We start from the raw sequence: 14,613 nt of genomic DNA on the forward strand, positions 1-14,613 counted from the left end.
TGAGTCTTTTTGGAAAATGTTATCAGGTAAGGGGGATATTGAGCTTGCATATGTCTTTCAGCACTGTGCAGGTCCATTTGTTGCTCAGCCTGTGCTGGAGATGCATATTGTGTACACCTACACTTCTCAGGTTTTCACAAATCGGTAGCAGTCATTTGCCTGCTTGATTTCTTGCTGATTTAAACCCACTTCCAAATGAAGAGTCATGAGCATCATAGTGTCTGGTACCTGAGCAAGTGGTGGTGCTGTTCAAATACTTTTCTTTTTTTTCTTAGGATTGGTCCTTTCCCTGAGAACTACTTGTGCAGACTCACGTGTTGCTTTTCAAAGTAGGTTTTATCCGTCACTGAGCTTTTTACACCGGAATAGTTTGGTCCTGTTGCTTGGGATTTGCCACGTCTCACAGGTATCGTGTCACACAGGAATATGAGCCTTAGACATCCAGTGCCTTTCTGAGCATTTTCCTGTCCACATGACTTTGCAGTAGTACTCTGCTGTGCCTCCCATTTCATCTGGAGTTTTCCAGAGCCATCCACCTCTAGCATGTGTTTCAGGAATTTGCTTTCTCAGGACAGTTTTGGAGAGGTAACATAGTCAAGGAAGTCCAACAGATATAGGTTACCTTTATCAGTAGTAACCCTGAGGTCACAAAAAGCTCTGAAAATCTCCTGGGGGGCTGCTCCATTTTCTCCACTTCTTTATTTGACCGTTTTCATCTTAGTGGCACCTTTTCTCTTTCTGCCATTTCGCCCCTCTTCTACCAAAGTTTGAGACTGGCATTAGGCAGAGTATTGAAGCAGAATAAAATGTCTTTTATGATCCAGTAAAATCATATTAAGTGTAATTTCACATGGAAACCAAAAGTAATTCTATAAACACAGCTAATGTTGTTACACGGGAGGCCAAATACTAATTGGCTATTTTTAGCGTCTGCATTACGTAGGCTCTTTCCATAAAAACGCAGCTTTATTCAGCAGCAGCCTGCGTTGCGGCCGCTCCTGCTCGGGCTGCCGGGCGAGTGCGGGTGCGCGCCGCAGGTGCCGCCGCCGGCTGCGCGCCCGCGGGCTGCACCGCCCCCTGGCTGCCGCGCGCGGAGGCGAGCGCGTCCGCTCCCGCGCTTCCCACCTGGAATTCGGGCAATTCCTGCGGCCTTGCAAAGGTTGTAAAGAGAAACGCTGTCCTGGCAGCCACATCTGAGTTACGCTGGTTGTACTCTCAGTATTTAAAGGCTGTGTCCGATCTTCACTAATGATTAAAAAAGGCTTTTGTTTGTTTCCTTTTGCCTAAAATAATAGGATCATGCTCTTTATACTTGCCTTTTTTTTTTTTTTTTTTTTTTGAGCTGCTTTGTGATGGGAGGATTGCTACAAACTTGCAAAATAGTGTTCTCTTATTAGTGCTCAAAATAGCCTAAACTTTTTTAAAGGGGCTCCTTCAACATCTGCTTTTGGCTTTAAAATATGAATTACAGTGTGTGCTAATTTCAGTGGTTAGATCAAGAAATGCTGTGCTGCTCTGAGTAGTTTGGCTGCAGCCTGCAGAGAAAGGGTGGCATGGCCTCTGTTGACACTGATGACAGGAAGTGGAAGCTGCCCACCCTCTCAGAGCAGCTCTGCATCTTGCTCTGTGACGTGTCTCCCCCAGCCACTCCCTGGAGAGAAGTGGCTCTTATAGCCCATCTGGCTGCTCCAGGTGGAGAAGTGGTGGGAGACCAAGTCTCTGTGCAGCATTCTCAGGACTTGTGCAGAGAGAGGGTCTATTTTCCTATTTTCCTTTATGAGATTTTGAGGGCAGGGATTCATGTGCATATGAGAGAGAGAGAGAGATTAATTCAGCTCTGTTTTGAAGGTGATAGCTGTCTCTGCTGTTTAAGCAATACATAGGCCCGAATCTATGTGTAACTTGAGCTGGGGTGGTGTGACCCCCTCAGAACAGTGGCTGAAAGAGAATTTAGTTATTGTTTCTTGGTCCTTGGAGATTTTCTTGGCCACTGAATCACTTTTAAAACAGAAAGACTTGTTCCAGGCAGCTGGACTCTGGGAGGCAGCACTCATACGTTTTTTCAGCTGCATCTGATAGATAAGGAGGCTTTCTATTTCTCTGCCTTTTTTTTTCTTTTTTGTTTAATGCAATGAAATTTATTTTGCAACTGTTCTTACCTTTAATTCACACCTTCAGTTTCTCAAAAATAAAGGGAAAATATTTATTTGAAACATTTAAGCAGTGTTTGTGCTTGATGGCAATGACAGCCCATTATCCTCTGTGTACTGATACTGCCCATTTAAGTAGCTGCCACCTGCTCCACTTATGATCTGTGAGCTGGCATATCAATTTAGGGCTGGTAATGTTAAACATCCAGGGCCACATTTTAATCTTTGGTTACTGCTTGAGCAGAGTTTTAATTGGTAAGGAGCCTCTTCTAGTCTGTAGATTTCATAAGCTCTGAATGTATTTCTGCTGATTTGAAATTACATTCCTACTGTGTGAGGTCCAAAACTCTACAAGCAGAATTTTACATAAAAGTTTTCTTTCCTACAAGGCCAGTAGAATTCTTAATCTTCTTTCTGCTTCAGAACATTATTTGAAGTATTTGAGGGTGTGCTTTTATAAGTCCTCCTGAAGAACAGGATTTTACCACTGGAAAGTTGCACTGATATTCATATATGAATTGTGAGTGACTGATTTCATGATGTGGGTTATGTCTAAGATTTTTGGTAAAGCTTCTTGCAAGGTGAAATACTGCTTTGTTTGTGGAAGATGGTGGGAATATCAGTCTTTGATTTTTAGTATTGTTGGTTGTTTTTTGTGCTAGCTATTTATTTGTAGATCTAGTAAGTCTTGAAGATGGACCAGACTGAGATACTGTGAAGTTCTGCCCCTCTCTGCACCCTATCCCACTTCTGCCAGCTCTCTTCTTCTGTCTTTCTGCTTTCTATCTCTTTCTTTCCTACTACTTATTTTTTTTTCCTGCAAAGCCTGTTGCTTTTCCATGTTGCTAATGAAACTGATGAACAATGAAGAGCAGATACTGGCATTTATAGTTGTGTCATTTTGTTTTGGAGTTCCTATTCTAGTTAGATTTTTGAAGGAATGGAGAATTTTTGTGTGGAGTTGACTTTTTTTGCCCTCAGAATGACAGCATTTTACCAGTTTACACTCAGTGTGCACTTTGGATGTATTTCTTCACAGCAAAAAAAAAAAAAAATCTAAGGCTTTTATTGATAAATTTCATGTTTTGTCTAGGTGCCTTTGAAGTTTTGTATCTGTTTTGGTTTTCTGACTTTTAGAATTCCTTCAGACATATATAATCTTGTTTGTCTTCATTCTGTGATGCCAAATAATATTGCATGGTTTTGTCTTGCTACTTATCAAACTGTGCTTTATTTTTACCTATTTGCAACAAATTGTTCATAGATCCATACATTAATTTTTACAACTTTTGGGGAGAGAAGATGCTTCATAACTCTAGGGACAATTTGGACAGACTTACAGAATGCCCCAAGAGAGCCATAATTGTGTGTCCTTGAGGCTTTGTGGCATCTTAAGCAAATCCAAAACGACTCAACAATTCTGCATTTAAATTTATTAGGATTTTTCATTTAATGAAAAATTGATTTTTTTTTTTAAACTCTTCTCTCTGGACAACAATCAAATGCCAAAATAAAAGAAATTGTATCAGAGCAAAAATTCAGTTCTTTGATCAATTGCCTTATGTTTGGTACCAGTTAGTACAATCATTCAGTTGTTGCAGTTTGAGTGCCCTAGTCTGAATGGTTACATGTTGCAAAGAACACTTGTGAAATAACTTGTATTGCCATATCTAACCTATTTTCATACTATTTAGATTACTTTTAATCCAACTTAAGTGTTTTCAGCTTCGTTGTGCATTCCTTGATTATTTAAATCATTCACGGGCATCTTTATGTTGTCTAAATAAGTGTTTAAATTATGTAGCCTGCTAACTACATTTCTACAGGGACTTAAAGAATGTTATCAGATGCCTTTGAGAGCTTTATTTTTATTTTTGATATAGCTTCTGAAGCATGGAGCTCATGTTGGCAGTTAATATGCCAGGAAGGGTGAAGTCTGGCAATAGGGTTGTAACCAGTCAGCAAGGATTAAATTACATGTTTTAACTCAAATTTGGGAAGAAATTGGTTTCCTCATGAAAAGGAGAAATTCTGGATCTGTCTGAAAAATGTAGGCTCCCATTGCTTTTGGATCCTTCAAGAATTGAAGGGAGAAAAAAAATCATCTTTAAGGTTTATAGATGTAGAAGTTGAGGTTCACATTTAAACTTTTGCAATTATATGAGTACATAACTCCCTTGGTGGTCACTTCTTTTTCCGTATTAGAAGGAGTTAAAAGTAAATGGAAAAGGTGGCTTTGTTTTGAAGCAGGTGTGCTAATGCTGAAGTAAGTTAGTCAACTTGATTTTTTTTTTTCTGCCTGTATAGGTGCATGATAGCATTTTTTAATATAGAAATGTCTTTTAGTTGAATTTAGGAGGCGATATTTGTGCTTGAATTTGGGAGGTGCATGTTTTAATTGTGAGAAGACCGTGACAGATTTCATTCTGAAATTTGTATGCATTAAATAATTGAATTACTTTTCAGTAAAAAATGGAAGTATTCTGGCTTCATTGACTGAAAGGCAGAGTTGAAAATTGTTGCATCTATGCATAGGGCCATACTACCTTGTCCCATACACATTTTGTGTAGAAACATGCAGGAGCACAAATTGGCTGTGTGTCTCCATATTTGGCATCTGATCACTATCCCAGCATATATCTTTGTGAGCATAAGGGTTTCAAGGATTACAGGAAAAATTTGTGTAGACTAGTAAGATGACTGAAAACTTTCTGATGGAAAAGTTTTTACTTCTAAAAAGAGCAAGACCTATGTAGCCAGATTGATTGCAATTGAATTGTTTCACAGAATTCTCTGCTGGGTCTCAGTGATATTAAATGTAGAACCTCTCTGATGGAAATCCCATTAGCAGTGTGACTTGTACAACTGTGAGTTATTTATGGACACTGCCTGAGTGCTGGTGTGGTGCTGGGCACCAATCTGTGCATCTTCTGCTCCTTCCATGCTGCTGATGTTGCTCAAGACAAGGTATCTGGAGACAGCTTTCTGGTCAAACAATGAAACTAGGGCTGTCTACTGATTTTCTTTGTTCTGTAAGCGATCATTTATACTGCTGTCCATTTTTCTTCCTATCTTGGTTTCATAGAACGTGGTTTGCTTATTTCTTTACCCTTCTATCTTCTTAATCAGCCTTTCAGGGCCACTTTCCACTCCATCTTGCTATATTTCTTATGTATTGAACTGTGGTCCTTTTATTTACATCAGACATGCTCATCTGTAAACACATATCAAATTCATCTTTGCCATGATGCCTTGCAATTGAATTTTTTAGCTCTGGCTGAAGAAGAAGGTTCTGGAATTAAGAGAACTTCTTGTGGCTGTTCAGCTAGATGTCAACAGTTCAATGGCTAAAACAGGCCTCCTACAGACTTCCCTCCTGCTGCTTCCTTGTCACTCTAGAAAACAACCTAATATTGCCATGGTGTTCAAAACCCATGTAATTTATTACTTCATTTTTCTCTAAGTTCAGAAATTGCATTGTCAATGTTATTGGTTATTATATCTTATTTTTAATGTAATTTCTTAAAGTTCATTGCTGTTTCAACAAACATTCAAATGTTCCATCCAGCCTTTCTTCACCTATTAAACAAGCTTGCCAATTAGTCCAGCATCCTTTTCCTTGTGTTCTTCAGGTCAGTCCTGCACTTTCATACCCATTCAGATTCAGTGAAAATCATTATTGTTTCCTTTTGCAAACAGAGTTGAAAAAACCCACAGACATATCTTCTGAATTTATTTTCCTTCCTTGCACAGAACATGGTCTTCACTTTTCTAGACTTTTATAAACTCTCAGTTGTTGCAGAAGCATCACTCCATAGTCTTCCATTATTCATTAAAATTTCAGTCTCAGTCTTACACTCTCTTAGTACATTAATATACTATCTTCTTGAGAACATCTCCAATGTAGTCTCCATAGCCTTTTGATAATCTTTTCTTTAAAACCCCTTTATTGGGAGGCCCAAAAAGCATGGAAATTATTCTAAGTACCTGTTAAACTAGACAGTAATCTGACTTAGTTCCTTTTGCCTCCCTCTTTGTCACCTCTTACTGTGAGGTGTTATTTCATAACACCATGGAGTCAGGACTGCCTGTTTAGTTAGCTTTTGCATTTGTGAGTTTTCATGGGGTATTTTTGCTTGTTTGCTTTGGTTTTGTTTTGTTTGGACTTTTTTTTTTGTTGTTTTATTTTATCATACAAAACAGAAGCATCCTGAGCTACCACTGAGAACATTAAGATGGTTATAATGTTAACTGAGTAATTAAACATAGTTATAGCATTGCATGGAAATATGCTGGGAAATTTGCTGTGTGAAATTTGTTCTTGAGAGGAGTGGCAGTAGAAGTGCCAGTTGATCATTTCATCCCTTTGGAACTTACCACTTTGTCTGCCCTAGGGAAAAAAGTGTTAAAAAAAAAAAAAAAAAAGAAAAGAAAAGCCAATAACGACCAACCACATTGCAAATAAAAGATGCTCTTAGCTAATCTAAAGGGGCATTTGGCTGCCTCACAAAAACACTGTGCATTTTGGCAGCTGGGAGCTTTGGCTTAGGAAGATCCATGTTTGGAATAACAGGGTGTGTTGCAAGTCAAAATTCAGGTATCTTGGCTGAGATGTATGCGTAATCTGGCATGATGCCCTTCTGCACTGTGCCTAGCTATAGCAAATGCCAAAGTCCCTTGTGAACAATATATGAATCTCATTTTAGAGAAAAGAAAAAAGAGAAGGAGGGAAAAGGGAGCCAGGATTTATTTTAACATTTAGTGGATATAAAAAAACAAGTATCAAGAAGCAAAACATTTCCATGAAGCATTCACTGTGGAAATTCTGCAACTTCTTGTTGAAAACCTCTTTATCACTTGGATTGGCTGATTTCCAGAGATTCAAGGCTAGGAATTGAGGGACTGAAATATAATCAGTGGTGATACATTTTAACCACATAAAACATTCTCTGCTTCCAAAGCCTCCAGTGTCTCTAGTAAGCAGTGCAACAGCAACAGCTCCTTGCTGCTGAACATCGAGAGACGTGAAAAATACTGGATCAGGATGGTAAGAAGCTCTTTACTTCTTCACCAGATCAAGGTTATTACTCTGTAAAAGATGTTTAAAAATTGAAATTAGTAAAGGTCAGTATTTAAAACAAAAAAACCCAGTATGTAAGATGCAAAGGAATTATGATTTTTTTCTACAAGAGAACAGCAATGCAAGTTGGTGACAAATATATCTGGCACTGAAAATGTTGTGCAGCTTATATAAAATCTTTAAAACTGGGAAGGATTGCTGATGAGTATTTGATGTAAATTGTCTGTTGGTTTATTTCAGGAGGACAGCTGTATGGGGTTTAAAAATGATTTTGGATTAATAATCTCTGACACAGACTTTATGCATGAAAATATAAATAAACCTATGCCAATCACTCATGCAGGCTGTATGTTTATATGGGTTTTTGGGTTTTGTTTTTTAGAAAGAAGCAGATGTGCTCAGTACATGCCTTTGACTTTTAGGGAGCTATGAAGTTTTTATTTTTCCGGGTTTTCAATCCATGAAAACCTGTTAATTACATTGTTTCTCTGGTGCATTTATTTGGTGGGAAAAATAACCAGGGAAAAGTTTTTAGAATAATGATTTTATTATTTGTACCTATTTTAATATTCTGATCTAAACATTAAAACAATAGAATTAGAATATAAAGCACATAAATGTGGGAATCTAAATATAGTGTAAATTGATACCAATGCTATCAATGGTTTAAAAATGCCTGAGTATAGATTAAAAATATGCATATTAGCATTTTTCTATGTATTAAATAATTTGAGGGAGGAAACGTATCTTGGGAGTGCTTAATCCCAAGACTCATTGTCAAGACTGTTTTGTTGGGGTTTTTCTGGGGGTTGGGAGTGGGTGTTGATTGCAATAAACATCAAACCCAATCTCCTGTATGGAAACTCAGCTGTTCATTTTAAGGGCATACTAAGTCCAGGAATTTATCGATTAGGACATTACAGTATGTCAGAGTGAAAGGAAAGCAAATTACTAAATAAGTCTGAAGAGCACTGAAATGCATTAACTTGACAGTCTAGCTTGATCAGTAGGGCATTATTCTCTTTGTGATTCAAATGGAAGAGGAGATTTTTAACAGAATAACCATGAGAGTTTGAAAAGTGTACAGCAAATGTGAAACAAAATTTGATTTATATTTTCTATCTTTGTTGTGCATTTTGTTCTTCCTCAGCAGTACAAAAATTAAAAACCCCTGAAACTATCACTAAATTCTTTCTGAACTTTTCCTTTTCTAAGTGGATTAACTGAAATAAAAGTAATTAAGTCAATCATGTTATCATAGCCTATATGTTTCTTGTTAGACACTGCACTTTGATGTGTTAAAAATTTATGGTTTTCTTTGTCAGTATGCAGAATAGATTGCAAAATCAATAATTGAATGGCAACCAGGCTGTAAGGATCTTGGAACAATGTTTAGTTTGAATCTACATGTGGTGGTTGTTGTTATCATTATTAATATTGTTATTGCTTTTTTTTGGACAAAAATCCCCTATGTTGGGTAACCATTAAACAGTACTGTTGTACTGAAGAGACTTGAATATACTTTTGTTTCTTGTCAGAGAATACTGTGCCCATAGTTAGTTTTATCCTGCATCTAAATTTTACAGGAAAATTATGCAGGTAGGAGATCAGGCTGCATTTGCCTATTGTGATCACAGAACATAATTAATAACAAATTATGTTATATATATTTCCACTTTTGTGATTCTCTAGTTCCTACATAAGCCAAATGCAGATTATGCTTCTGTGACAGCAAGTTAATAGAAACATTTCCTTCTAGAAAAATAACGTTCATGTTCTGCCACATACTTGCTGTTGATAAAGTTTTAGCCGAAGTAAACTTACATTGTGTCTTGCTTGACATGGATTAGTTCAGTAACTAAAGCAGTGAGTTCACAAGGGATCTATTTCTTTCCATTTGGATGGCCTGAAGAAGGATCTTGCATAAGTTACTGAAGGGGAAAAAAAAAAGTAAAACAGAAAAGAAACATGCACCACATGCATCCCCCAAAAGTGTATCCTAAATAGTAGTCAGCAATCTAATAAATTATATTACTAGTCCAGACGGAACAGCCTTTCACTTAAAATTTTTAGATTATGTGATGTCTTGTGGAATGTAAATAGTAAATGGTCTTAAGGAAGCCCAAACTGCAAGCTGTCAAATGCATTAGATATCAAGTTTACTTATTCAAAGTGTTTTTTCTAGTAAGTTTAAAGAACAGAAGTAAAATTATAAATAATGTACAGGCTTTATCAGAAAAACTAAGAAGTTGTAGACATGACTATTACAGTGCTAGATTGTAATAAAGTATAATTAGTGCAAGGGATATGTTTGGTATGGCAAAGTTATTTACAGTGTCTTCCTGTCTTTCCTGGTGCTGAATTTATACAACAAGTGGATGTATTATTCATCCAGATGAATTTAGGCTAAGCATTTTTTTTTTTATTTCAGTAACTAAATTGAAGTCTGATAATCTGCCTGAAAATGTAATCCTTATATAAAGAGGTATATTATAAATATTTAAGATGTGGATTTTATATGTAATATAAAATATGTTTATGGAAAGGAAGTGTTGCTTTGCATCTGCTATGAACTTGATTCAAGACTTAATAATACTCTCAGGTTCTGTTCTTTTAGTACATTTTGCTTTGTTATTCTATTAGTTTTCTGGTAAAAAATAAGTTTGTTCATTCATGGTGACAGTAGTCAGAAGGAATCTGCTGCAGTATAGTTTTGTGCATGTGTTTGGTATTAACTTAAATGTCCCAAGTAACTTTTGACACAGTTTGGCTTAGGTTAAAAAACTGCATGTCAGGTTGTTTACCATGCCAGTAAGTCTGGCACTCTTGCATGCTCCATAAATATTGTTTGTGAAGGATAAAAATAAACCACATTGAGCTTTCATTGAAATCTAATTTTGAAATATCTCCATATATATATATACATATATATATACACACACACACACATATATATCTATCTATGTATTCACATTTACTTGTAATGAAATAAATTTGTATTTTAAAATCTTAGCATCCATGTTTATGGATCCTGAATACTTTCAGTGAATAAAATATATCAGCAGGCAAGGTTTATGCAAGAACAGTAGTTTTTTTACATGATGGAGGATTATGTTTTTAAGCCATTTTCCTTTTGATTCTACAGTCCATCTAATATGCAGATCAGGTTTTTCTCTCTGAAATCCATCTTTTAAACTGTGCCATTACATTGGTAGTATAACATAAAATTAATTGCTCTCAGGAAGTTATAAATTATTTGCTGTTTTTTACATAATGTATTGGCATGCCTGCTGCATCTGTGTTCAAGACAGGGTTTTCTTCCTTCAGCCATGTGACATATGAAGAAGCTATTAAAAATGGATGCTTTTAGCATTAGTCTGTCCTTTTGGCTTTGATCCTGTCATGCCATCAGAAATCAAGTTGATGAAAATGAAGGCAGGGAAAAAGGTCAGTCTGGTCTCTAGGTGAAATAATTGATGGGAGCAGCTTCCAGAGGAATACAGCTTTACTGAGAAGGTGGCTGGATAATACATATTTTGCTACATCTGCTTAATGTTTGCATCATGGTGTTTGCAGTGTTTTGAAATATCAGGACAAAGTTGTGTTTCCCATATATCTTAGGATCTCACAGCAACATGATATTTTGCCTCACATAATTGCTCTTGTACTTCATGACTATACTGAGAATACTGAAAACAATTAATGTTGGGACTTTCCATGGACATTTTATGTAAAAGGAGTCTAGAGAAGATAAAAAGGTACTGACAGCTTTATACCCACCTGACACTGTGGAAATGCAAGAAGAGCAAGTTATGGAGTTGTGCCCTGAAGGATTTCCAGCACTTGTATAAGGAATGTGCTCTAAGCAGAGCTGAGGATGGGTAATATATAGTGATGGGTAATATGTAGTGGTGGGAGACATGGTGCAGTTTGGGTAGATTTCCTGGTTTGCTTCCCTACACAGAGTGCTGATGAGAAGCTGCCATTCCTAAAGAAATTCTCAAGACTTTGCATTAGAGTTTTTAGTCTGCTGTAAATCTGTTGTTATGAATATTTCATTGAAATGTTTTTCAGTGTGGAGTGACCTGGGTATACACAGCCCATTGTCAGCCCTATTATATCTTTCGTTAATGAAGTTTCAACTTGGAGGTGAGAGCTGTCTACTCCCCTGGCCCTGTGTTGGGGCACCACTTCACTCTTCTCACCAATATACACCTTATGTATCTGACTGGAAGTTTTGGATTCATAAAGAGTTTTGGAATGCACAGCAGAAGGTTGGTAATCTCTGGTGTTGATCCTTATTCAGTCAAAGATGTAGATAAATCTGGTGGTGAAACTCTCAACACTTCCGGCTTCATTACCGTAATAAGGTCCTTTTTTTAATAGCCATGGCTTTAACTTTATAGTGCTAACCTTTTGAATAGCTCAGAGAATTTGAGATCTTGTGTTGCAGTCTTTTTGCCCCTTATGTGATGTGGCTTTCATGACAGGATTTTTATGTGATAATTTTCCCTGTCACAGGATAGGAGGTGGTGCATGGGTGTCAGAGTACCAGACTAGGTGCTTTTGGGGCTGCTGAGATGTTCTTCTGTGACTGGACATACACATGTCCAGTAACAGGGAGAACTCTGTCTTAGCCATATAATGGGGATTTATTTGGTCGGGTGATGACTAAGACTATACAGTCATTTGGAAGGAATGGCAAGAAAGAGAATGTTATAAGACTACACCTCTGTTTTAGCTTCTTTTTGTGTAAATACCTACTTTTAGCAGTTTTTGTTGTTTTTCCTTTCCAGAAAGAAAAAATCTGCCTAATGCGGTAAAGATTTTACTAGCAGTAATTCTACAGATTAATTTTTGAAAAAAATGTATACTTGATTTCGGACAAACACGCTGTCTGGGCCGTTTGGTCTTGGGTAACTAGGAGCTACTGCAAACCTCTAAATCATTTGCATAAAAATAATCTTCCACCAACTAAAGCTGGCCTATAAAATTTATGTCAGAAAAAGAAATGTCCCTCATGTATTTTTTTCTTTTCATTGAAGAAATAGAAGGGACTAATTTTAGAGAGTGCTTGATAGATTCTCTTCTGACTAAACTTGTTGTATGCACTAATGTTAATTTTCTTATTTATCTCTTTGAAGGATTGTTGAAAGTATTAGGCATGTTAAAAAACTTGTTTTTTGTCCTGTTCCTCATTCCACTATTACAGAGGATCAATATCAAAATCAACACTTGCATCTAATAATTCCTCTGCTATGGCACAAGTAGAAGAGAAATTGTTTCCTTGTGCATGCAAAGCATGAAAAAGTGAGTCCTGTGTGAAGGATGAATACAGCACACTAGGGATGTTTTAGGCAGAATATATTGAGGTCTCTACTAGTATTTGTTTGCTTCAGAGATTGTCATAAAATGATGCTTGTAGCTAGCTGTTACCTGTTTGCGCACTGGGGCTGCTCATGGACTGCATTTCCTCTGCCCATCAGTGCTGGTGTGATCCTGTAATCAGCTTGTGGAGTTCCCTTGTCTCCAGCTGTGCCTTTTGTTTGCAAGGTCATTCATGTATTAATCATCCAAAGCCAATTGCTTAGTTTGGTCTTCAAGGAAGTTGAAGAAGAGCTTAGAAGACTGAGTCCCAAAAGAGTTTTCTGTCATAGTGATCCTGGTGGATTTGGTGGGTTTGAGATTGACAGGTAATTGCCATGTTGCTAGGTTCCAAGAAAGGAGGCAGTCATAATTTTGGGTTTAAGTGTGTTAAAACAAACCAAAAATTACTAGGAAACTGTTATTGTGGACACAGTTTTGTATAGTACGGATTGAGAACACATGCTTTGGGGTGGCAGCAGTTTATTCCTTTGGTGCCTGCAATAACAGCATTTGTTGTGTGCTGTAGAACAAATGTGTTGCTTGTTCTTTCCTTTTGAAGAAAATATAAACCAAACACCTTCACAAGTTTAATATTTGTAACTTTCACCAAATGTGTATTTAGGTATTATACATTGGATAGGGATTAATTCCACAGCCTAGTAAGACACATTCCTTTACAGTTACTTGCTTGAAAAACATTAACAGATTTAGAAGTGTACCAGCATAAACATGAATCTTTCTACTGCATCAGTTTCAGAACTCCTTGAAGTAATGGAAAATGCAAGCTAACTGAATAAAACATTTTTGATGTAGTGCATCATAACATAGGAATTGCATCAAACATGCAATTTGTAAGCTGTTATAGAAAGTAGTTTATTATACAATATTTTAAAATTTCATATGACTTTGTGAGACATTAATTTTTGTAGTAGATTTTGTGTTGTCAGCATATCACAAGTCCCCCAAATACTACACCTCTTTTATAAATTTACTAATGGAGTTGGCTTCACTCTTGATTAGAGTCTCTTTTTAATAAAAAGAAATGTAAAAATATTTGTGGGAAAATCTAAAAGGTGAAAAAAGGCTAAAATACTTTAAATTTATATTCATGTAGAGTGACCTTTATAGTTTTACCAGTTGTTTCAGCCTTATAGATTTTCTAGTCCAGGTTCATGGAAGTCGTGCATTTGCTGTGGATCATTTTAATTCTCCAGTGAAATATTCTCTCTGATCTGTGTCAGTGGGGATAGGGAAGCACATAAAACATATGCTTCCAGTCAGTGATGAGAGAGTAGGAGGATTTTTCATGAACAATATAATTAAATTCATGCATGTAAATTAAATTCATGCATGTAAAAGATACCTGCAAGATGCTGCTTGAGAAAATACTTTATAGCAATAGATAATTATAGGGAGAAAATTACTTTCCTGGAATGATAGTACATAATACTAATTTATCAGTGGTATAAAGGTTTTCTAAGAAGTTTGTTTCCCATCTGTAACAGCATTTTTTTCTAATAATCTTTGTCTTCAGAAAAATACTTTTTGATCAGAATTTTTGTTATGTGAACATATTACACTGGAATTTTAATACAGCCCTAAGATAAGCCACTCTTGTAAACATTTGTTTCATAGCTTAAAAGTTATTTGCTCTTCCAGAAGTATGAGAATCATGGAAATTCGCCAAAGTTTAGGTTTTCCTGTCTGTTTAATACAGTTTTAATTATGTGCATAGTTGTCACTGTTGTGGATGACACCCATGTTTGTTTAAAGGTATCCAGAAGAGGTGATGATATTAATTCACCTGTTGCTAAATACTCTCCTACTTAGAAAGTAACTCAGTAGTGACTCAGACATAAGAAATGAAAACAGTCAGTTGCTTAGGGCTAAATCTCACAAGCGCTTACTGCTGGGTATGCAATGTTGAGAGTTTTCTCGGATTAATCGCATCCTAAGGCGACAAAAAAAAGAATGTTCAGTTCCCCTCCTCCTCCCCACTACTTCTTCATTTTCTGT

The 14,613-nt window shown here is 36.6% G+C and overlaps 1 protein-coding gene across 3 annotated transcripts in view; it reads left to right on the forward strand.

The window, feature by feature from the left end:
- The window catches only part of PLD5 (phospholipase D family member 5), a 177,590-nt gene that overhangs the window by 31,416 nt on the left and 131,561 nt on the right, over positions 1-14,613 (forward strand). The window contains exon 1 of one of the 3 annotated variants that reach the window (XM_021550468.3): positions 4,925-7,197. The exons of the other annotated variants lie outside the window; for them this stretch is intronic. Coding sequence (XP_021406143.1) covers positions 7,195-7,197 — 3 coding nt within the window. The 5' untranslated portion in view covers positions 4,925-7,194. Of the gene's footprint in view, positions 1-4,924; positions 7,198-14,613 lie in introns of those variants that run through there. 3 annotated transcript variants of the gene reach the window in all.

Source organism: Lonchura striata, chromosome 3, assembly GCF_050655825.1.
Source record: "Lonchura striata isolate lonStrDom1 chromosome 3, ASM5065582v1, whole genome shotgun sequence".
In the NCBI taxonomy this organism is placed as follows: Eukaryota; Metazoa; Chordata; class Aves; order Passeriformes; family Estrildidae; genus Lonchura; species Lonchura striata.